The 25,823-nt window shown below is 43.9% G+C and overlaps 1 protein-coding gene across 2 annotated transcripts in view; it reads right to left on the bottom strand.

Annotated features, from left to right (window-relative positions):
* LOC146867147 (DNA-directed RNA polymerase III subunit RPC7-like) overlaps positions 1–25,823 on the bottom strand; it is a 100,789-nt gene that overhangs the window by 26,651 nt on the left and 48,315 nt on the right. For both annotated transcript variants that reach the window (XR_014961086.1, XM_085603644.1), the window contains exons 6-7: positions 14,202–14,275; positions 3,267–3,380 (exon numbers count right to left, since the gene is read on the bottom strand). Coding sequence is in view for 1 of the 2 variants with exons in the window: in XM_085603644.1 (XP_085459770.1) it covers positions 3,267–3,380; positions 14,202–14,275 (188 nt within the window). In the remaining variant the exon portion in view is untranslated. The remainder of the gene's footprint in view (positions 1–3,266; positions 3,381–14,201; positions 14,276–25,823) is intronic.

Genomic DNA, 25,823 nt, shown 5'->3' with positions numbered 1-25,823 from the left:
CCATTAGAACAAGTTACAGCACTGAGGACATCGTTCATGCCAAAAAGCTTTAAATAAAAATAAATAAAAAAACAGACATTTTATAGAGTAACTTACCACCCCTCAATAGACCTAAACCACTACACTTACATACAAATGCACCTTGAAAAGGATCCCCAATCGTAAGCCAGGTAGCCTCAATATGGCAAACTGCACCTCTCGTATTGCCAGAGGAATGTCCTGAGTGGGCACCCTTCCCCTGCTTAATGTGTCCGTTCAAGGACCATAAACTCCACGTTAATTCAAAATAACTTACTTTATTAATTGAAATATACCTTTGAAAAGTTGACTCTCCTCAGTTTGGAAGAATACGTCCCTTACGTTTGGCACCCTTCTTCCTGATGAATCCTGATGTCACAAAGCCCTCCAGTTAACTCACCCTAACCATTTATTCCACTACCACGATGCACTGAGAACTACTTTATTGTCAACCACCCTAATGTCCTAAGCAGCTTTCCCTCGCATATGGTTTGTGAAATGTTTTAATGCGACTGCATATAACGTAAAATGTCCTAATATCGTACGGTCCAAGTGCCCTATAAAAATGATTCAAAAACATTAAAACTACTGGAAGAAGCCCTTAAAGACAAGTGGCAAGTGCTGAGGATTAAGGAAGCAGCACCAGTGGCAGCCTCTGAGAACTACGTTTCCATCGGAGAAAATACAATAATTGTGGTTCTTGCTGCGACTGATGAAGTAGCTTTCTAAATTGTCATTTATATCCATGGAAGTTAAACTAATTCTGGTGGAACTGGCATGGTAGACAAGAAAGGTCAAGAGTGCGGTCTATAGTCATCCTCCTTTTAAATCTCACCCGCGACTTACTCTCTCACCACGCAGCATATACCCTTTCAGAGGCATTTTGATAAGCCTGGGATGGACCCACCAGAAAAATCTCCGCTCAATACTACATCAATAAGAGGCTCTGAAAATAGACTTACCAAATGGTTAGGTACACTTGACCTATCTGATTCTATCAATCTCCAAATCATATGTAAGTATTGGACCATTAGGCTCTGGGACTCACTGGTGCAATATCTTCTCTCCATGCAAACAGAAGACGGTTTATAGTCGGGGGCTAGCCCGGGGCTGTGGTGGGATGCGAGGGACGAATGACCCATTGAACCCCACGGTTGGGCGATAACATGGACCATATACACATGTATGTACAAGATGATGGCCCAGCGCTCCCTAATTATTTGTTTCATGATGGTTAAGGGTGTGATGTTTTTATTAAGGGTGTAAGCAGTTCGGTCTATAATTCAATGTCCCTAAGGCGGCAATTTGATGTATATTTGTGTATAATACTTAATGTATGCAAAAGCATTGTAATTCTGTGTATATAAATATGTGCAATGTGAGCTATTTGACTGACCACGAAAACCAAAATACAATTAATATTTTATTTTTTAAAGTATTGGACCATTAGGCAAGTGTAATAGAATGTAGCCAATACTAGGAGGCCTCGGGAGAAGCCCTTGCGAGTCTATCCAGTTTTGATGACTGCCCCTCCAAGGGTACCCATTAGAATGCATGTGGTCTTTGTTTGGCTCTCTGGGTCACAAGTGCCAATAAAAAACGATGGATACAGCGTGGGCATTCTCTGCTTTACGTACTCATTTTTGCACTTGGGAGGACCGACATGCGGCTTCACCCATCCTATAAACATAATCGTAAACAAAAACTCCGAGAGAATAATACGGTAATGTGGTTCCTGCATCCTGCAATTTGTCACTAAGAATGAGTGATGTTGGACTTTCTGATATGGAATGTAGCGCCAGCTCCAACGTTTTCAATTATAGTAACAACTCTCTTCGATTGCAGGGTATTATCCCTCCAACTACCCATGTCCAAGAATTCAGGAAGGAGGAAATCTGTCTGATGCGCAGTCCCCATCTTATCCCATGACGGAACCCTGGAGTTTGCTGGAGCAAGATGCTAGGAAACATGGAACTGCTGCAGAACCAGATAGTCTTGATGTACACCACTTCTTTCTCAAGTAGGTAGTTGGCTGCTTACTTTTTGGCAGTATGTGGGCAGAGGTCAGTTTGAATGTGCAAGCTGGTGGCCTAAAAGTGACAACCAAATTAATGGACCTCATACAGGTGCGACGACGTCTGACACCGAAAGTATGAGGTGAAGGATTCAAATGCCGAAGCTTGAAGCTATGACATCACATAGGAGCTAATGAAATCACCTGGCATCAACAGCAACCCTAATGGGGAAGCAGAGGTTGCAGGCATATTTGAAAATAAATTCCTTCAGATCTGTGCCATAATAAACCAACCTGATATAGTTGAGCTTGAGTTTTAATATGACACAGAAAACCACATTCGAGCATGCAGAAAGTTTAATGATGAATGAGGATTATTAGAATTCCAAGTAAATTATTATATGCTTAACAATGGAAATATGTGATTTGGTAGTCACAAAGCTTTCTGCTTAATTGTGGATTCACCGCACTTGCCACAGAAAAAAGCTTTCATTGCATAAGTTTCAGATTTCGACAAAATAAGTAGCTTCAAGCTCAAACAAATCAAAAGTTACTAAACAAAAGTGTCATACATTGGCAGAAGCTATTTTGACCATGATGCTCACATCCTATTGAATAAGCATCTGAAACAGTGTTCCGTCTGTGTACAAAATGATTACAAGTCCTTCGGGCTATGCAAAAAACCCTTTACGCCTTTCAGGCTTGTGCAAGTGCATTTAACTAGGGGTGAGCAATTTGTTTCGTTCCACCTGCGGAACTGGCAGAATTTTGGTCGCTCTGAATTTCTCTTTAATGCAAAGTTCTGACCAAATCTCGCCAATCGCCATGTGGTGAAGATTCTTTTCTAGTGAGGTTCCATAAAATAAGATCGGGCGAGTGTGAGTGAGATTTGGCATCCCCTAGCGTGATTTTCTAACACAGGCAGTCACCGTCAGAGGGCTGCCTCTTGGGTAGGTTTGCTACAGCTTGAATAGATTTTCTACTCGAGCTGCAGCAAAATCAACTCGAATGGCCACAAATGGTGCCGTTTAAGCGTATTTTCTAGCGATGCACGTGTTACCGGCGTTAAATTGAATCACAAGCTGTATTATTTTCTGCCCGTTGGTAGAACTCCGTGGAATCTGATAGAGTTTCTATGTAACACCGCAAGTTCTGCCCACCCTTTCATTTTAACACTACACAATATCTACAAACATTGTACAGTTTTATAAGGGTTCTGCAGTGAAAGCCTGACCTCTTCATGTTCCTCCTCATCGTAGTCCTCTTCTTCTTCCTTCTCCTCTTCCTCTTCCTTTTTCTTCTCCTCTTCTTCATCAGATGTTACTTCCTCTTCTTTCTTTTCCAGAGTCTACATAAAAAGGGGAATTGACAAAATAACCACATGCTTATAGTTTTACAGTTGTGTGTTTTAAAATAAATGTAGTTTACAGACAACTGTTCTCTTACGATGTAATCAGCCAAACTGAGCGAATCTGGAACTCCATGAAGCAGTTCCTAATTAGACCAAACCAGCAGCACAACATTTAAAATCATCAAAAAAGCAGATTGTCTAAATTTGACATGCAAAATAAGGCAGAATCATCAATATTTTAAGTTTTGGAGCTATATTTACTGATTGTCTAAATTTGACATGCAAAATAAGGCAGAATCATCAATATTTTAAGTTTTGGAGCTATATTTACTTCTATTTTGGAAAGCTGTGAACTCTTGTCACATTACCCTAATGGCCCGATTAAAGAAGCCATTTAGGCTTGTAAATCTGATTTATAAGTGCACATAGATGGATTTACAACTGAAAGGAATTCACAAAATGTGACATGGCAGTCATAAATCCTTTCCAACTACCTCATATTAGCGCTCTATCGATTAATATGATGCAGGATTAAATCCTAAGAAAGCAAAGGGAGTTTCTCTTGCAAGTTTGTGAGTAACCACAAACGCAATTATTTTTGCCTTTCACAAATTTATCTCGGACCCTTTAGCACCACAGAAACGGTTGGAAACACGTTTCTGTAGCAGGCTAAAGAGAATCCCTATCTGGGGCAAAAAGTGGAACAAACCACCACCCCCAAACATTCTTAGGTTGCACCAGGGGGCCTTTTTCCACTTGGGAATAAATACGAAAAGGAAAAATTGTGAAGCTGCACAGAAGCACTCTTTTGTATATATCTGAGGCACTTCAATATGAGAGTAACATTGAACTTCTCACTAAGCAACATGAATCCCCTCAATGGCAACTTACCAAGAGGAATAACGAAAATGATGAAAATCCATCTAGGCACTGGTGTAATGATACTTGAGGGGGCCCCCTGCAAGGTACGTGGAGGGGGCCCTGCGGACTCAATTAGGCAATCTCCAGCCAGAGAATTGTGCTGAGGGGGCACCCTGGAGCTTGCGGGCCCCCCGCACCGTGGGGGCTGTGGGGACCTGTGTTACGCCACTGCATCTAGGCTAGGTACCAGTGAAACACAGAACATGCTGGATTGCCTGAATCAGTGGTTCTTAACCTTTTGACTTTTGCCATCTTAATCACTCCTGGAACCCCAACTGAACCATTATTGGAATACAGGCACACTGGCCTAAGTATTTTCGATAATTTGAACTGCAGAACAATACACATAAAATAAAGATACAAGCATTCATCAAACAAATACACAAGTGATAAAAAACTTTATTGTATTGCCAAATATAAAAAAATTCCAAGTTTTCATTTTAACGGGGAAGGTTAGAGCTTTTCCAAATTCAATTGACATCACTCAATAGCAAAACTATATCTTGTTTGATGCACTTGCACTGCTCCAGCGAATCAATTAGAGGACGCAACTTAATTGTTGTTACATTTTGCTTCTTTATTTAATTAATTTCCCAAGCAGTCGCAGACCCGGAGTAGGTTTTAAGAACCCCTAGAGTCAACTAAATATTGTCTGCACAAATTAAATTTGTAGCACGGCTATGGTAAACTACATATCACATAGTAGAAATCAACAAAACACCCAACTATAACCATAGTTGTAACCCAAATCTAGCCCTAAAACTCCAACTCTAGCCCAGAACCTATTTCTAAACCTAAACACTATATAATACTTTAATACTCACTTGATGACATTATTTCAAACAATTGTGGCCACTTTTAATTTGCCTTTTATAAGGGTCTTACGTCGTATAGATCGCATCCCCCTGCTTCTTGGTTTAGGGATTCCCTTAGACTTGTAAAACAACAATGTAAAACACTCGAAAGACCGTGGAGGAAATGATATGCAGATGAGGCCAAATCTGAATATGTGGCAGCATTGAAAATATATCATGCCCTTTGCAAAGAGGATCGTGCCAAGTACTTCACGGAGAAGATTGTCAGCTCTCAACGCTGTCTGAAGATTCTTTTTAAGGTGGTGAAAGAACTCTCGGTGGCTAACAACATCCTGCCTCTGCCCTCTCTTTCACAGAACCAGTGAGATTAAGTAACCAGGTTTTTTCTAGAAAACGTGGATAAGATTCACCTCCAATTAACTGAGGAGGCTACACAAGACGAGAGCTGTACGCATTTGGCATCCTCCTTAGGTAGCCATGTTGAAGGTTCTCGTACAGTGACTAAGTTGGATGAGTCCCTCAGAATTAGGACCTGGTCCTTGTTGGATCTGGCATCTTTATAGAATATTCTGCAATCCAGCAAATCTGGCTCTCTGCTGGACCCCCTGCCCCCTGTCAAACTTAAACTACTTAATGACCCTGAGCTAACCGTAATTTTAAAACTTCTTAAGTCCTCTCGGAGTGTGGGTACCATTCCTCAGAATTGGAAACATGCGCTGGTTCCTCCCCCTTTTAAAAAAAGTTGGCTTGGATCCCTCCTGCTGGTCAAATTTTCCTCCTATTTCTCTTCTTCTGGTCTTCTCCAAAATTTTGGACAAGCATGTCAACTCACAACTTTCCACTTTCATTGAGACTCACCGACTTCTCTATCCTTCGCAGTCGGGCTTTAGGGCGGCTCTCAGCAGAGTCCGCTCTTCCAGTGACTGAATGCCTCAGACAACATCTGGACTCTGGTGGTAGGGCTGCTCTCATTCTGCTTGACTTGAGTGCTGCGTTCGATACAGTGTCTCACTCTATTCTGATCGACGGCCTTGGGCATTGAAGGCCTTGGAATAGGTGAGATCCTTTTCAAAGAATCACACCTTCCAGATTTTTCAGCTGACGCCAGATCGAAGATTCTAGACCTGACCTCTGAAGTCCCTCAAGGATCACTCTGAGCCCCTTGCTCTTTAACATCTCCGTTCGCCCTCTAGTGGACATCATTGAGAATTGTGGGCTCACCCTGTTTTCTTATGCTGATGACACTCATATCATCTTCTCGTTATCTGATGCTCATCAATAGGACCCTTCACTGCTTCATGCAGGCCTGAGGAATATTTCCTTTTGGATGAATAATAATGCATTAAAACTTAATGGCAGAAAAACGGAGATCCTTGTCTTTGGCAACAATCCGTGTCTCTGGGGACCCAGCCACTGGTCGGACTCTCTGGGGCCCATACCCTCTCCATCTACGAAGGTCAAGAATCTTGGTTTCTTCAAAGATGACAAACTTTCTTTGAAGCCACAAGTTTCTAAAGTCAGGGCTGTCTGTTTCTCAGACCTTAAATGGCTGAAAAAGATCCGCTAGATGCCTTTAGAGGCACAGAGAACAGTCATTCAGGCCATGGTCACGTCCAGATTGGACTAATGCAATGTGTTGTACCTAGGCACTTACAAGACATCAATTAGACGCCTCCAGACCATTCAGAATGCTGCTGCCCGGCTTATTTTTCGACTACCGGGACATGCCCCTGCCTCTTCACTGCTCCAGGAATTGCACTGGCTAAAGATTTCAAAACTCTTTGAATTTAAGGCACTTTGCTGTATGTTCAAGGCCAAACATGGCTTTGCACCCGCATACATTCAAGAATTGATGACTCCTTATGAGCCTACGAGTTTGCTAAGGTCTGCCAGCCACAATTTGTTGACTACCCCTAGGCCCAGCTTAACCCGCATCAAAGGACGCTCCTTTTCCTATCTCGGCCACAAGCTATGGAATTCTCGATCTTCCTCCCTTAGGAGCTGTAATTCCTTATTGATGTTTTCGCAAAAATCTGAAAACTTGGCTATTTTAGCTATTGGCTGGGTTTTCACTGTCGGCAACTATCCTGCATCGGGAAACCCCTTGGGGTAGCTGTGCGCATTATATACGTTTGTAAAAAAATAAAATAAATAAAAAGATGCCCTTAAAGGTGAATGATGAGCTTTGCTAAAGTATTTCCTTTCCATTTGACCTCTAATATTATGGTCAAATATTATGGAGGACACAATAATTCAGTAGTACACCGCAGAACGTCATGGAAAACGTACAATGTGGATTTTGTGTGTTTAATATAAATTCTGTAAGGAAAGCAAATACAGGCATTCTCAGATGTTATGTTATGTTACTAGGTATTTGTTAAGCGCGCGGCTACTCCCAGGAGTGTCCCGGAGCTGAGCACAAGACCCGTAACAAACCAAAGAAGCTAGCTAAGAAAAGAGCCCTAGAAGAAGTTTAAAACAGCAGTGTCTTAAGTTTGCGGCGAAAGCATAAAAGATCGTTTTCCTGGCGTAGATTGACAGGGAGTTTGTTCCATAAAGACGATATCAAAACCTGAAAGGAACGGCCGCCCTGTCGTGAACGGTAAAACCTGGGCGTACGGAACAAGTGTGCAGAGGAGGACCGTAGCGAGCGTGTCGGCACGTAGTGAAGGCAGCGGGCTCTTAGATAGGGAGCACCGATGTTATGGGAGGCCTTAAAGGCAAGAACCAGAGCCTTAAAATGAATTCTTTTTCGGATCGGCAGCCAATGAAGTGTTCTCAGAAGAGGGGAAGTGTGTGAGCGTCGATCAGCAAGAAAAATCGCTCGAGCGGCAGCATTTTGAGCTACTTGGAGGCGGTTAAGAAGAAATTCCGGTATTCCCAGATAAAGGACATTGACATAATCAAGTCGGGACAGGATCAAAGCCTGCACCACTGTCCTTCTATGGGTTTGCGAGAGTAGAGGAAGGAAATTCCGCAACATCCTGAGCAGGGCAAAGCAGGTGCCTACCACAGACTGTACCTGGGTGCTCATAGAAAGTTTATTGTCTAATTTGACCCCAAGATTTTTTACAATGGTAGCCAAGTTTTCGGGGGGACGCATGTTAGATGGCCACCTGTCATGCCAATTTTCATCTGGAGGACCGCCGAAAAAGATCATTTCAGATTTATCTGAATTGAATTTGAGGTGATTGGTATTGAGCCAGCTGAAGACTGCTGAAAGGCAGAGCTTTATCTTGTTACCATCCAGGACTTCATCCCTGGCACAGGTGAAAAGTAATTGAGTATCGTCTGCGTACGAGACGATTTTTGCATCAAAAGATTCAACCAACGTTGCCAGGGGTGCCACAAACACATTAAAAAGAGTAGGACTCAGGATGGAGCCCTGAGGGACTCCAACATTCATAGCATCTATGTGAGCCTCAAAAGGGGGGGACCAGACAGTTTGTTGTCTATTTGTGAGATAAGACCGGAACCACTGCAAAGCAAGATGTCCGATCCCGCACCTCCAAAGACGATCAAGGAGAAGGTCATGGGGTACGGTATCGAAAGCTGCTGATAAATCAAGAAGGACCAACACTGCTCGGCCGCCACCGTCCAAGGTAACTTTAATTAGTTCAGAGACCTCAAGGAGAGCAGTTTCCGTGCTAAAATTAGCACGAAAACCAGACTGGCTAGAATGTAAGATGTTATTAGATTCTAGGAAATCTCCGAGGGTGTTATTAACATACTTCTCCATGGTTTTTGATAAGGCGGGGAGCAGTGAAATAGGTCTGTAATTACTCGCTATCAGGGGGTCAGCGGAGGATTTCTTCAGCAAAGGTAGGATTTTGCCCAGCTTCCATTGTTCCGGAACAGTCCCCGTAGACAGCGAGAGATTTAATAGTTTGTTTACGGCAGGGTTAATTATCTCCGCGATTGATGCCAGAATTTTAGCCGGACAGGGATCAATCGGGGAACCGGATTTCAGGGTGCGAAGAAGGTGTAAAGATTTCTCCATTGGGATAGCGGGAAAATGTGTAAGATGACTGGGAGAAAGGGGAGATTGTTCGAGCAGCCCATCCAACTCTGAGACATGGTTTAGGCTTGATGAATCGAAGGAAGCTTGAATAGTTGAGATTTTGTTAAAGAAAAATACAGCAATAGCATCAGTCCAAGTCTTGGTGGGGGAAAAAGGATTTTTTATGGCGTTTGGAGAAGTAAAGTCTTTCACAACTTTAAAGAGTTTGGCGCCTTTGTTTCCAGCAAGTTCAATTTTATGGTTCAGATAACAAGTTTTAGCTAAGCGAATGTTGCAGTGATATGTTTTTAGTGCATTTTTATAAGTTAACTTAGCACAAGCGTCATAACCCTGACGCCATGACCTTTCAAGATGTTTACAATTACTTTTAATTTTCCTGAGGTCAGCCGTAAACCATGGTGCAGTCGGTCTTCCTCTATTGGCAGCACGGCTTTGAAGAGGGGCCAGGTTATTGACGCAGGATTTGAGCCAGTTATCCAGAGAAGATACACCAGCATCCAGATTGTCATTTAGTGAGAGGGGATGAAGTTTCAGAAAAGTTTCTACGGCCGCAGGGGTCATAGAATCGAAGGATCTAAAATTATTAGTGCGTGATGCATACGTCTTGGCTATTGTAGCAGTCGATTCATTGATGCTAAAAGGCAGTAAAAGATGATCAGACCAGACTACAGGGGAAGGAGAGGCCATAGCAATAGGTTTGTTAAAGAAAACTTGGTCTAATATGTGACCCTTGTCGTGAGTAGGAAGTGTCACATAAGGAGTGAGATGAAGCATATTCATAGAGTCAAACAATGTAATTGCCTCCGAGTTAAGGGGCTCATCCATATGAATATTAAAATCCCCTAAAATTAAACAGTTTTCATATTTGGTGACCAAGGGAGAAATAGCTGACTGTAAGCCTTCCAAAAAACAGTTAGCAGGACCCGGCGGCCGGTAGATTAGAGCCCCAGCAATAGATGTTTGTGGGGAAGTTTTAAGAAGAAAACCACCATCTGGCCCAAGGTGGAAAATCTAAGGCGACAATTTAAATCAGTATCAAGATTTAGAAGGGCACCTCTGGTATATTTACGCCGGGGGGTGTGAGGAGAAATATTAGCAGCTAACTTACAAGTATTACGGGTACAGGCATGGTCCAGTGCGTCCGAGGCGCGGACGGGCGCAGACGGGCTTGCCTTAGGCGCGCCTTTGGCGCGCCCGCTGCGCGCTAGCGCCACGTGCCTTTTTATCCCGTCTGTCATCAAGAAAGACTAGACCGCGCCTTGACAAAATGGCGGGTCTCCGTAATAGCAATGTCCCAACTTCCTGGTTCCCCCGAGATTTAAGGAGAGACAAGCCTTCAGATTCAGTACAATTTAAACACAGAACACAGAACAGCCTGGTTTAAAAAACATAAAATGAACTAATTTAGTTCAGTTTCCCTGTTTCCCCACATCAATACATCCGGTAAAAAATAATTTCAGAATTCGCTAAAAAAGTGTGCAAATATTGCAAGTAACAGCAGTGCAAAATACAACGATTAAAAAGATAGCAGCAAGGTAATGAAAAGTAGCAGCAAGTTTGATTAAGCAGATTGCATTTTTAAAATGAAATGATGGAGTCACTTCAATGTAAAGCTAATCTAAAATGTCCTAGATATCTCTGTAGTGGATCTGTACCATGCTTCCAGGAAAGGAGTACATTTTTCATGTGAACCTATTGAACACCGTTGGAATGAAGATTGATTTCTGTTTAGATGACAATATAAGGGACAAAGAGATCCTCACAGCGTATGCTAAAATCTGTAATCAGGTTGTCTGTGACCTTAAAAGCCCATTTAAGGAATTCCTGAATAAAGGGGAGAGGTGGTTTGACCATAATTGTACAGTTGCCCACCAAACGTTGTTGGTGGCTCTAAAACACAAACCACAAGATAAAAGTCTAATTGTAGCCCTCAGGAAAACATGTAAGCTGGCCATAAATGCACACAAAGGAGAGATTAGAAATGAGGCGTGGAATGATCTCTTGTCCATTGATGTCACCAAAAATAGTGTCAAGTTCTGGGAAATCGTTAATAAGCCATACTTTCAGGAAACCATGGGCAGCTCTCTAGAATGTAACATACCGGAGCAGGAATGGTTCAATCATTTTAAACTTATAAATGGCGATCAGGAGAATCAAGGACCCTCAGGTACTTTATTTGAGGCCGAGGTATACACCATTGTTTTTTCAGAATCAGAAATAGCAGAGGCCATAAATCAAATGACAAGTAATAAAGCCCCTGGACCAGATGGTGTCCCGGCCAATCTTTTTAAATCCAATGTGACACTATGGTCAAAACTTGTGGCTCATTTTTTTAATATGGCATGTAAATTTGGCCTGCCCAGATCATGGACTGAGTCAGTTATTGTCCCGGTTTTTAAAAAGGGCAATAGAGGGGGTCCAAGCTGCTACAGACCAATCTCACTTATAGATTCTGCTGTGAAGGTGCTAGAAAGAGTGGTACACAGCAAACTTACGGTTTGGGTAAACAAAACTAATACACTATCAAACCTGCAATATGGTTTTAGGAAAGGGAGGGGTACCACTGACCAATGCTTGAATCTGCACCTATTAATTGGGAAGTATACCATCGCCAAGAAGGGGACACTGTATTTGGCGTTCATGGATCTTTCCTCAGCCTTTGACCGAGTGAATAGATTCAAGTTATGGGCCATATTAATCAAACTAGGTGTGGACAAAAACATTGTTTACTTCCTTGCCGACTTGCATAGGGATTTGACAGCCACAGTGAGGTTTGATCAAAGGTGGAACTGCACCCAGGGAATACGCATCATAAATGGAGTTAGACAGGGATGCATCTTAGCCCCCCTTCTTTTCACCCTATATATTAACTACTTGGGCCTAGTTTTAGGGGAAGCCAGCAAAGACATCCTGCGTGTGGGGGAACGGCTGATCCCAGCCCTCCTATACGCAGATGATACCACCCTATTAGCAAGAACTGCGGTTGGTCTAGTGTCTTTTAACTTCCTTTGTCGTATTTATGAGACCTCTGGACTTCAGAGTACATTTCTCAAAATCCCACTCAATGATAATTGGCTCCAGGCCTAAAAGGCCTAAAAGCCTCCACTGTGAGGGTAATGAGATTACTAGGGTTACTACATTTACTTACCTAGGTGTCATATTTGAAGATAGAGGTACATGGGTCCCGCAAATGAATGCAAAAATAAATGTATTGGCCAGATCTACATCTGCGGTCCGAGGCGTTGCACGTAGGCAAGGGGCAAAACCAATACAAGCACTGTTAAATGTATACAGAGCAAAATGCATTGCTATCACAAACTATGGCTCGGACATATGGGGATTTAGAGAAGCAAAGTAAATCCAAATAGCTGAAAACAAATTTTAAAGAAATTTGCTATCGGTGCCACAATCAACACCATCATACATAATTCATCAAGAGACTGGGATAGGTTTTGTGGCTGCCCTATTTGAAATGGCACCTTTACTAAAATGGATAGAAACTTGGTTAAACCCTGAACTTGAAATGAATCGCAAAATCTTGCGAGACTGTTTAGCTTTAGACCGAGCAAGCAGCATTCCATGGTTGAGTTACGTGAAAAGGCTTGCAGTGCAATTAGGAAGGCCTGAATTATTTAACTCTCCAGACAAATTAGTAAAGGGAGATGTGCAGTGGGCCAAGAAATCTTACCTATACATGGCACACATGGAAAGAGAGGCAAGGGAGCTGACAAAACCAATGGTACGTGCCCATCAATTTTTAAAAACATCTTGTGCAATTGAACCCTATTTAAATGTGGTAACTAACTCTAACCATCGACATTTTTTACTTGCTGAACCTCCGGGATGGAGAAGTGAGGAGGACCTGGGTGTCTGTACATGTGATCATTTCTCCACCCAGGACACATTTGCACTTTGTTTTATTCTGTGAGCACTTTTTGCACAGTCGGAAACGTTTTATTCTCCCAATTTTAAGGGGCAAAGGATTTTTACAGGCAAAACCAGCGCTTATGTATCTACAGATGCTCACCAATGTCTGGGACATTTTTAACATAACGAGTTTCTTAACAGCAGCAGTTAGAATAAGGAGGAAAAAAGTGAGAGTGATTCCCATGATCTAGAACATCATTGTTAATTTTTTTATAACCCGGTCTTAAAGCTGTTTTTAAACTGTTTGTCTACCTTGATTATGTAACTAGTGCAATATCCCTAATGTTAGCTAATGTCATATTATTGTTCTTTACCTTTCTTATTGTGTAGAATGCTTTTATGGTTTTAAGTAACCGAATAAAGTAATTTTGACTGACTGACTGAGTACATTTGTCATTATAGAATTACAGACATCACTTCACCACCAGAAGTGCAGTATATCTGACGAGTCTACAGCATATAATTCACACTAATTCCCACCATAAAAGAATTACACCATTCAAAGAAATTTCTCAATAAAAGAAGAAAATGAAGAAAAATATAAACATTAATCAAAAAAATTATCAAAGGGACATCAAGACATGGAAATAACAAGAGCCACCCTTAGTAAGTTGCCAACCATAATTCCTGATGCCTCTTCAACGCTCTTGATATATGTATTCAGGGTCTATGGTTTTGATTTTAAAGAACATTGAGGATGCTCCAAGCAGATCGGTTGACTGAAAATTTGAGGCTGCATTAATTTGTGCTGAATATTTTCTTGCTGTATACATTTTAACGGTTTAGGTTGGTGTACTCTGCTCTCACGTGACCTTCTTCATCACAATCTGCAGGCGTTGCCTGTGTTCCATGCTTTTAGTTAAATATTACCCCAGAAACTAATGTGGGTGTGCCCTATGTGTGGAGTCTACATTGAATTTTAGGTCCTTAGAGATTATGTATTTAATGCACCATGAAGATGTGCCTGCTCACTTCCTATGTCACCAGGTCTTCGATGCCCACCAACTTTGTCTGAGATTTATATGCAGTTATTCAATATGGGCTCATACTTTACAAATACATCTTCTTTAATGGTTATTTCTGGTTCAATATCATTGTAAATTGTGGCATGAGTTTTAATTTAAACATGGTTACCTCAAGTTTCTTTATGATCTCTTCTTTGTCCAAAGGCATCCTCTGCTTATGTTTAGGGAGAACGACAGTGGATCCTACAAAAAGAATGTAGAAATTATTACCAGTAAGAGGTTATTCCCTGGGTAGGCTACTGGAGCCATATCAGTTTCTTAGAGTCATGCTAATTTCACAATATTATTCACTTACGACATGAATAATATTCACAATTGAATACTGTCTTCATCATTCAATGAGATATCAAAAATATCCCTAAAAACTGTGAGACTTTGTGCAAGGTGGATACCTATCTCCTGCAATATGGAAAATACTGCTAGTTAAACATGTATGATTATGTGGGTTTCCGATACAATTTGCAGCAATGGAAAATGACGTGGAATATTGTAGTCATTTTTTTATTGGCTGTTTCTATCAATTCATGACTACGCTCCCCGACAACGTTTACTCTTTTGGCAGTTATTGTAATGGTCAGAAGAGTCCCACTTAAGATCAAAATTCCAGCCTGAAAAACAGATGTGCATCGGAAAATCAACAACAAAAAATTAAAGGCAGTGAACAAAACCATTGTACAAAGTTTATTGTGAGAGGGAAAGCCGACATCGGAAAGTGGGTGGAAAACGACTAGAGTTTAAAAAAACAGAAAGAAAACAAATGTGATTGGCTGCGCAGGATACAAAAGTGTAGATGCGTACTATACGTTTTACGATGGGGTAAAACTTTCAAGCAATAATTTTGGGCCTTATGCACAGCATATTGTGCCATGGCAAGCATTTTACCAGGAAGGGTAATGAGCATCACCCCATGATGTGCACAAGTTGCCAAGAATTAGCACAATTGTGACAGGGTCAGATTTTACACAGTTGGGCAATGGCCATCATCCCATCGATGTCCACAGAAAGGCAAGATTTGCCCCAATTGTGACAGTATTTTACCAGCATGAGCAGTGAGAACAAAACACACACACATAAAAAGGATACAGCAATACATACAAAAATTTGTATAGGTCCAGCCAAACTTATCCAATAGCATTTGGGACACAAACATATTCACTGACAGCATTTAGGATATTGTACTCACTCACACACCAGGCGTACTGAACCAAGCACGACCACGTTCTACAATACGAATAATATCTCATATTTAGATAGACAACGCTTTGCTATCTGAAGATAAAACTTAAAGGTTGTCGTCTTAAAGCAACAGACGACCACCAACACAAAGGAATCAATTTGTTTTCTTCTAGAAAACAAAATTCTAATCATTTAAATACTTTAAGCCAAGCGTATAAAATGTAGGTCAAGAATGCCTGGATCCATCTCAGGCTTTAACATTCATGTGAGATAAATTTACATTCAATGAAACTAAATGGAACTGATTGGCATAGTAGTTACCCTGAACACAGAATGACAGTTATAGGGCTTTGGGGTTAAGATACCCAATTTAAAATATCCTTTAAGTAAATCTGTATGTATCCTGAGTGACGAGTATAGACTGGGATGGATGAGTCCCCGGAAATATGGCTCGAGTTTGAATGATGCTGAACCCTTTGCTTTTAAGATGTACGCACTTTACAACTCATAAAAAGATAAGCAGACAGGAGATTGTCCAAACTTGTACTAAGCTTTACCACAAACAGTTTTCCCAGAAAAATATAAACAGACCGGAGATTGTCCCCACCTGTACTAAATACAAATTTGACCACACACAGTTTGGCAATTAAAATATAACTAGACAGGAAATTGTCCATACCTGTACTACGTTTGACCCCAAGCAGATTTACAGCACCAACAAGTTCTTTACTACTGTTAAATGTGGAAACAATACTCCATTCAAGCATATAACTGATCACCAGGGGTCAAAATAACAGAACTAATCTTTACATTCACAAAACAACAATTTTGCTACTCAAGTAGTAGAAAATGTCACTTTACAGGCAGCAGTGCAGCCTACATGAAAGGTACTACTGAGCTGATTAACTGAAATTGTGTTGTGATACAAAATATCCAAAACAAAAAGGGAACTGCCTCTTGTTTGAGTGACTTAAAGGCTTGAATGCAATTTGTGCTTCAAAGAGACTTTTTGTGTTTAGGCGATGTCTAACAATTGAGCTGAAGTCGACAGTGTCCTGCTACCTTATCCATTCCTATTAAAATCTGATTTTGTGGCAGTGCCAGGAACTAAAGCGAGGCCTTGTAGCAGTGTCACATAAAACGAGCGAGAAGTGCTGATTTAAGACTTGTTCTGTGACATGGTTTTAAATAGGTGTGGGCACATTTTTCATTATAACGGCTTAATCTTATGAAATTTCTGGCAGTAGTGGCCTGTCTCCTGCCAAAGTGGGAGGGGGGCTGGAGGAGGGAGGTGGGGAGGGTGTTTCGGGGACACAAAAAGGAATATGCTACTTACCAGTATGCATCTGTTCTTGGCATGTAGAGCTGCAGAGTTGTACACTTAGCATAGGTCGCCATCTGGTGTTGGGCCCGGATGTTTGCAGTTTGTTTTTCTTCTTGGACCGTCTTTGGAAGTCACGAGTTTGGTGACTCCTCCTTCGGTCCGTACTGCGCATGGGCTTCGGCTCCATCCTCAGATTGTTTTTCGCCAACAGGGAAATGATGGAGCGTAGTAATAACAGTGAGAAACCCATGTGTGTTGTATCTAAATAAGATGGACTGGAACGGATACAGGTAGCCGGGGAGGCGGGTGGGCGTGTACAACTCTGCAGCTCTACATGCCAAGAACAGATGCATACTGGTAAGTAGCATATTCCGTTCGAGGCATATGAGCTGCAGATTGTACACTTAGCATAGATTATATAGCAGTACCCAACCTTAGCGGCGACCACCGGTATCCGTTGCAGCTGTTTGAAAGAGTGTTTTTAGTACAGCCTGGCCCACCCTAGCTTGCTGCTGGGAATGCACATCTACACAGTAGTGTTTTGTGAATGTGTGCGGTGTAGACCATGTGGCTGCCTTGCATATGTCATCTAAGGGTATATTCCCTAGAAAAGCCATAGAAGCCCCTAACTTTCTTGTAGAGTGGGCTTTAGGGGGAACAGATAATGTTCTCTTTGCCTTCTGATAGCAAATTTGTATGCATTTTACAATCCACCTAGCTATCCCTGATTTTGAGATGGGGTTGCCTTTATGTGGTGGAGAAAAGGAAACGAACAACTGTTTGGTCTTCCTGAAGGGTTGCGTTCTTTGTATGTAATATAGCAACGCTCTTTTCACATCTAGTGTGTGTAAGGCCCTTTCCGCAACAGATTGGGGTTGCGAAAAGAAGACAGGTAATTCCACTGATTGATTGAGGTGGAAGGGGGTAATGACTTTGGGCAGGAACTTCGGATTAGTTCGAAGTATGACCTTGCTGTGATGCATTTGTATGTAAGGTTCCTGTATGGTGAACGCTTGTATTTCACCAACCCTTCTAAGGGAAGTGATAGCTACAAGGAAAGCTGTTTTCCAGGTGAGAAATTGTAGCTCACATTTGTGCATTGGTTCGAAGGGCGGACCCATTAGTCGTGTAAGGACCAAATTTAGATTCCATACAGGGGAGGGTGGTGCCCTGGGAGGAATTACTCGTTTAAGGCCTTCCATGAAGGCTTTAATAGCGGGCACTCTGAAGAGTGACAAATGCTGTCTGTTTTGTAGATAGGCAGCGATCGCTGCTAGGTGTAGGCGTATGGATGAATACGCCAGGTTACACCTGTGAAGATGGAGCAGATAGCATATGATGTGTTGTATGGATGCATCTAGAGGGTTGATTGTATTGTTACGGCAGTACATTACAAATCTTTTCCACTTTGCGGCATAGCATGCTCTAGTGGTAGGACGTCTGGCTTCCATGATGATGTTCATGCAATCAGGGGGAAGGTTAAGGTACCCGAATTCTAAGATTTCAGGAGCCAGATCGCCAGGTTGAGCTGAGCTGGGTCCGGGTGCCTGATTTCTCCATGGTTCTGGGTTAGGAGGCATGGGGAAAGGTGCAGTTTTTGATGTGGTACCACTGATAGTTGTAGTAGCGTGGTGTACCACGGCTGTCTGGCCCACGTCGGAGCTACCAGAATGAGTGTGAGGGAGTGCTGTTGTAGTTTCCTGACCACTAATGGAATTAGTGGGAGAGGTGGAAAGGCGTATGCAAATCTGCCTGACCAGTTCATCCATATCGCATTGCCCTTGGACAATGGGTGTGGGTATCTGGCGGCGAAGCTTGGGCATTTTTTGTTTTCGTGGGTGGCGAAGAGGTCTATTTGAGGATGCCCCCACTGTCGGAAGAATGGGTGAAGAACTTGTGGATGCAGTTCCCATTCGTGTAGTTGTTGAGTCTGTCTGCTGAGCAGATCTGCTATGGTGTTTTGTACGCCTGGAACATGTTGTGCCAGGAGAAAAATGTTTTGGGGAATTGCCCATCTCCATATGCTCTGGGCTAAGCGGGAGAGCTGGGGAGAGTGTGTCCCCCCCTGTTTCTGTATATAATACATCGCAGTTATGTTGTGTGTGCGAATGAGGACTGCTTTGCCTGAAATCTGCTTTTGGAAAGATTTTAGGGCTAGAAAGATCGCCAAAAGCTCCAGATGGTTGATGTGGAGCGTTTTTTGCTGTGGCGTCCATAGACCTTGCATTGTGAGGTGTAAGAGGTGCGCTCCCCAGCCGGAGAGCGATGCGTCCGCTGTTAGAGTCACTTGGGGAACCGGGTCCAGGAACGGCCGTCCCTTGGAAAGGTTTGTGGTGTTCCACCACTGCAGAGAGTGATGTGTGCGGCCGTCCACCAACACCAGATCCGTCAGCTGACCCTGGGCCTGGTTCCACTGTTGTGCTAGGCACTCCTGAAGTGGACGCATGTGGAGTCTTGCATGGGGCACTATGAAGATGCAAGACGCCATCATCCCTATGAGCTTCATAAACACTCTTGCTGGTAGAGAGTGTTGAGGAAGGAATATTTTGCGTAAGGCTAGAATGCTTGTGATTCTGGCTGAGTTTGGATAGGCAATACCTTTTGAGGTGTCTATGGTGGCCCCGAGATATTGCTTTGTGTGAGATGGTATGAGGTGGGACTTTTGGTAGTTCACCGTGAAGCCTAGCTGATGAAGCAGTTGGATGGTGCTGTTTGTATGTTGCACGCATTGGTGGTAGGACGCGGCTTTTATGAGCCAGTCGTCTAAGTAAGGGAAGACGTGAACATGTTGACGTCTGAGGTGTGCTGCTACTACTGCTAGGCATTTGGTAAACACCCGTGGTGCAGTGGTGACCCCGAAGGGGAGAACCTTGAATTGGTAATGTTGCCCGTCCACCACGAACCTGAGGTATTTTCTGTGAGAGGGGTGTATTGGAATGTGAAAGTACGCGTCTTTCAGATCCAGTGTTGTGAGAAAGTCTCCCTGGCAGAGGAGTGGGAGGACTTGTTGTAAGGTGACCATGTGAAAGTGGTCTGAATGTATGTAGGCATTTAGAGGCCGGAGATCCAGAATGGGTCTGAGGGTCTCGTCTTTCTTTGGGATTAAGAAATATAGGGAGTAGACCCCTAGATTTCGTTGATTGCCGGGTACCTGCTCTATGGCGTGTTTCTGGAGGAGCGAGAGTACCTCTTGTTTGAGCAGTGTGGAATGCTCTTGGGACATTGGACGGTGCCTTGGTGGGATATTGGGTGGGGTAGATGTTAGCTCGAGGCAGTACCCTGACCGAATGATTTGGGTCACCCATTTGTCCGATGTTATGGACTCCCATACGTGGATAAAATCTTGTAGTCTGCCCCCGACCGGAGTGGAATGGTCTGGGGGGAGCGAAGGGGAGTCATTGTGCGGGTGGGGTGGCAGAACGGGTATTGTTGGTTTTGCCCCTGCCCTTATTGTTGTTGCCTCTGTAACCACCTCTTTGGTTGCCCTTTGAAAAGGTATTTTGAGGAGGGGATTTGTAGGAGGTAGAGGCATTATCGGTGGAGGAGCCTCTACCTGTGCCACGAAAGGACGAGCGTCGAAAGGAACGCTTAGAGGCTTGGGTCTGGAGCGCTCCCATAGACTTCGCTGTGTCTGTATCTTTCTTCATTTTTTCGAGCGCTTCGTCTACCTTTGGGCCAAAGAGTGTTTGCTGGTCAAAGGTGTGATTAAGTATTGATGTCTGGACCTCAGGCTTGAACCCTGATATCCTGAGCCAGGCATGGCGGCGAAGCAGGACACTGGTGGTTATGGCTCTAGAAGCAGTGTCTGCTGCATCGAGGGCACACTTAATGGAGGTGTTTGTGATTAGTTTGCCCTCCTGTATCAGGTCATGAGCTTGGCGTTTGTATTTCTCTGGAAGGTGCTGCATAAGAGCCTCTAATTCATCATAGTGTGCTCTATCATATCGCGCAAGCAGTGCTTGTGTATTTGCAATGCGCCACATGTTTGCAGCCTGGTAGGCGGTGCGTTTACCAGACGCGTCCAGAAGTTTAGATTCCTTGTCTGGTGGTGGGGCATCTCCTGAGGATTGGGAGTTAGCCCGCTTTCTAGCTGTGGAGACAACTAGGGAATCTAGAGGAGCAGGGCCCTTGATGTATGCAGGGTCTGTGGGTGCCGCCTTGTACTTCTTCTCTATTCTAGGGTTTAGTACTCTGGCTCTGACAGGGTCTTTGAATACCTCTGTAGCGTGCTTGGTGACACCCTTAAGCATGGGTAAAATAGCAGTGGAACGATCTTGTAAATCAAATGTATCCAGTAGGAAGTCTTCTTCCACTGGTTCCGTGTGCGTGTCCACCCCATGGTAGTGTGCTGCTCTCTGCACTAAATGGTGAAACCCTAAAGAGTCCTCTGGAGGAGACGGCCTTGATGGGTATAGGTCGTCTTGAGGTACATTGGGTACATCAGGGTTATTATAATCCTCCCATGGATCTGGGGTCCCTGGTGGAGTGGGATCCATTGGGGCGTCCCCTGGGTCATTGTCCGGGTCCCCGTCATCCGGGTCTGGGGATGGGGCCGGATCGTAGTGAGGTAAAGGTGGAGGGGGTGGTGGTGGGAGGGGGGGTGGCAGTGGGGAGGGTACTCTAAGGGGAGAAGTAGCTGAGTCCCTCTTTTTGGGTGGAGGAGGAGGAGCCGGAGCCTCAAGGCGACGCTTCTTAGTAATCACAGTCAAAAGGCCAGTCTTTGGATCTCTGGACAAAGTCTTTTGTAAAGGGTCTGGTGTAAACAGAGCCAATGGCGCCGAGTCGTCTGTCGGCACCGGCGATTTCGGAACCGGAGGTTTCGATGTTCTGTGTACGCCCTGCTTTTTGGAGGTCTCCGTGTGTTTCGGCGTCGAATGCTGTTTCGGCGCCGGAGCGTCGGTGCCGACCGATTTCTGTTTGTGTTTGGTCGGCGCCGAGTGTCCAGGCTTCGGCACCGGTGGTTTCGGAGTCGAGCTGGATTTTGCAGGCTTCGGTGCCGAGTGGTGTTTATCGGCACCGGGCGTCGGCTGGCTCGATCCCGAGCTGCCGTGAGACTTTGAGTGCTTCGACACCGGGCCCGAAGGTGGGGTGATCGAGGCTTTGGTTTTGGTTTTGCCCAGGCCGGCAGGCGAGGGAGTAACCGGAGTCTCTTTGGTTTTCGGTGCGGGGCTGGGAGGGGGCATTGTACTCACGGCCCGCTGTCCTGGTGTTACGTCCTCCAGGTCGGAGTCGTCGGCCTCGGAAGCGCTGACGATGTCTTCTCCCAGTTCGGTGTGTGTCTGCCCCGAAGCTTCGGCGTCGTCTCCGAAGATGTCCGGTGGAGCTGTCGAGGATGAGTGCGCCATGGTGCGTCGAGCCCTTCGATCTCGGATCGTTTTCTTCGATCGAAAAGACTTGCAGGCGGGGCAGTCTCGAGCCTCGTGTTCCGGAGAGAGGCAAAGGTTACACACCTGATGGAGGTCGGTGTGGGGAAATTTAGACCCACATTTTGGGCACTTTTTAAACGGAGTCCTTTCCATCGGCCGGGACCGGAGTCGCGGAGGGCCCGAAGGCCGGTGTCGATGTACGGGATGGAAAAAGTGCCGCTTCGAGAGATGAAGATGATGAAGGAACTCGAAGAATCGAGGATTTTCCGTCGAGGCTGGAACCGTAGAAGTTCGAAGCCGGAGTACGAAGTATCACATCCGAGCCCGATGGCGGAAAAAAACAATCTGAGGATGGAGCCGAAGCCCATGCGCAGTACGGACCGAAGGAGGAGTCACCAAACTCGTGACTTCCAAAGACGGTCCAAGAAGAAAAACAAACTGCAAACATCCGGGCCCAACACCAGATGGCGACCTATGCTAAGTGTACAATCTGCAGCTCATATGCCTCGAACATAAACTTATCCTAACGCCACCGTCTCCTGCCACATCGCGACCTTCCTGCTTTTGGGCACAGGCTCCCAAAAACCACTGGGGCCAATCCTGACGCTGCATGCAAGCAGCGTGGGGATTGGCCTGAGCGCCGGCAACTTGCATTCCCAGGCAGAGCCTGTGCCAGCTCTCTCCAGCCCCAGTAACACAGTGGAGGCTGTAGAGAGCTTCACTGTGCACGAGGATTTGGCTGGCCAGAGACGCTCAATACTCATGTGCAGTGAAGGGAGTGCCCACCACTCCCCCACCAGCAGTGTCATCCTCTAGACCTGCCCCCAGACGTGTCAGAATCCAGGGGTGGGCCTAGGGAATTTAAATGAAGTGATAATAAAACGGGTTTAAAACCCACTTTTTTATTGTTTTACTTGCTGGTGGCAGCAGGGGTGGCGCTCCTCCGCTATAATGGAGCAGACACCGCTGATTTCCGGTATTGTGTGTTACTCTGGTTACGCAAAATTCTGAAAACCACGCAATGTTGTATATTCTCATAGCCGTTTGAGTACAAATCCTATCACTGGAACACAGAAAAAAACACAAACAAACAGAGCATAAACAGCTCTGGCTTGTGGCATGTGTAATTTTTGCACTATTTGTTAGTGCAAAATATGTCCTTGAGTCCAAAAAGGACGTGAGCATGTATTTTGCACTAAAATGTAGCAGTAAACACTGGTTTCGCATTTTGTGTAATTTTTCAGAAATTTCACATTACTAGTTAAAAGCAAATTACATGCATTATGCACACCGTAAATGTCAAACTAACTGCTGTCATATTAAGTAGGTTAAGTGTTAGTGTTGTTAAGATACCAGTTCCGCAGTGATAAATGGTTGTCTTTCACTGTAAATTTAATAGAAAGTGCAGCAGTAGGCTGAACACACAACTGCATTTGTTAAAGTTCACATTAAAACTATACAACACACCAGAGCACAATCAAATCACTATCATACAACAAAACATGACAAGTCACAACACATCAAACTACAACGGAACACAGTAAAACACAAAAATGCATATCACAACGCAATATTACTGTAGTATTTATGTATAAAATATTATATAGCTATAAACACTGTGTTTTTTAAGCTGTTGTGTCATTGCACCTCAGCTGTAGCCTGTATAAATACATGTTAACATTTTTGCCATGTTACCGCCACTACAACCCTGATTTCAAGATACCGAGGAAAAAATTGTTCGCACCAAGCACTCCCCTATTTAACACCAAAGCCATGTAATAACGCCAAACTAAATTGTTCTCTGCTTTGCCGTTGGGTATTTAACATGCCCCTTTCCATGCCGGATAAACGAATACCTGATATTGTACACAACACGCTATGCAGTACTTTGCATCAAGAAGTCCTGTTAGGCAGACAGAACATTTATCTGGGTTATGTACCTCTTTCATTTAGCTGCTACCTTTTACCTCGATTGATGTGCCCTTTACAAATCTAATGTTCCCTCCAATTCCTTGTGGCAGCTGTCGGAACACACAAGATTACTGATCCACAAACACGAACTGAAGGTATAGCTATGTGAGTTTTGTGGTGGCAATTTTCATTGGTTGACAACTCTCCTTCTGTTGTAATAAGTCAGAATCTGATTCCAGATATCTTAAAGTGAGGGTGGCGATGGGAGTTGATCACAATAAAAGACCCCACTAAGCTTCATACAAACAGGGTGCACAGAACCTCCAGATCAAAATCAGCCTCTTGGAAGAAGTCTCTGGAGCGAGAGTACTGAGAACAGTGCGAGAGAAGGTGGAGAGTATTTCTGCCTGTTCTATGGGAATGGGGAAAGAGATATGAGGCTCGGCTGCTAAAGGAAAATGCTACTTACCAGTATGCATCTGTTCTTGGCATGTAGAGCTGCAGGTCCGTACACTGTGCATAGATCGCCATCTGGTGTTGGGCTCGGATGCTTGCACCTTGTTGTTGTCTTGGAAGAAGTCTTTTGTAGTCACGAGATAGGTGACTCCTCCCTTGGACGATAGTGCGCATGGGCATCAACTCCATCCTCAGATTGTTTTTGGCCATGATGGGAAATGATGGAGTCAGTAAGAAATAGAAGAGAAGTCCATGTGAATGTATCTAATTAAAATAATACTGGAACAGATACAGGTTCCGGGGAGGTGGGTGGGCGTGTACGGATCTGCAGCTCTACATGCCAAGAACAGAGGCATACTGGTAAGTAGCATTTTCCGTTCGAGGCATATGAGCTGCAGATCGTACACGGTGCATAGACTGTACAGCTGTGTCTCCCTTAGCGGTGGTCACCTGTATCCGTTGCAGTAGTTTGAAAAAGTGTTTTAAAAACAGCTTGGCCTACAGAAGCCTGTTGCATAGCCTGCACATCAACACAATAGTGTTTGTTGAAGGTGTGTGGTGTAGACCATGTTGCTGCTTTACATATGTCATCTAAAGGGATGTTCCCTAGGAATGCCATGGAAGCCCCTAGTTGGCGTGTTGAATGCGCTCTAGGGGGAATTGTTAATGTGCGTTTAGCCTTTTGGTAGCATATTCAAATGCATTTTACTATCCACCTAGTGATCCCAGCTTTGGAATTGGGGTTACCTTTATGAGGTGGGGAGAAGGCTACAAACAGTTGTTTTGTTTTTCGAAAGGGTTTAGTTAGGTCAATGTAATAACGTAGTGCTCTTTTGACGTCTAGTGTGTGAAGAGCTCTCCCTGCTACTGAGTCTGGGTTTTGAAAAAACACCGGTAAATCAACTGATTGGTTAAGATGAAAAGCAGTGATGACTTTAGGAAGGAATTTTGGATTTGTTCTGAGAACCACTTTGTTACTGTGTATTTGTAAGAATGGTTCTTGTATGGTTAAAGCCTGGATCTCACTTACTCTTCTGAGAGAGGTGATTGCGACAAGGAAAGCTACTTTCCATGTGAGGAACTGAAGTTCACATTTATGTAGAGGTTCAAATGGAGGACCCATGAGCCTTGTAAGAACAATATTTAAATTCCACACCGGAGAGGGTGGTAATCTGGGAGGAATTATTCTTTTAAGGCCCTCCATAAAGTATTTAATTGCAGGTACTCTAAATAGTGACAAGTGTTGTCTATTTTGTAAATAAGCAGCAAGTGCTGCTAGATGTAATCGTATGGATGAATCTGCCAAATTACATCTTTGCAAGTGTAGCAAGTAGCAGGTGATGTCCTGGATGGAAGCATCCAGCGATCAATATGATTGTTACTGCAGTAGATGACAAATCTTTTCCATTTTTCAGCATAGCAAGCTCTAGTAGTAGGGCGTCTGGCTTCTTTAATGATGTTCATACAGTCTGGCGGAAGGTTAAGATAACCGAACTCT

This window comes from Triturus cristatus, chromosome 1_2 (assembly GCF_964204655.1).
Source record: "Triturus cristatus chromosome 1_2, aTriCri1.1, whole genome shotgun sequence".
NCBI classification, from domain to species: domain Eukaryota; kingdom Metazoa; phylum Chordata; class Amphibia; order Caudata; family Salamandridae; genus Triturus; species Triturus cristatus.
Note: the sequence above shows the minus strand (reverse complement) of the source record. Positions and strands in the feature narration are given on the sequence as shown.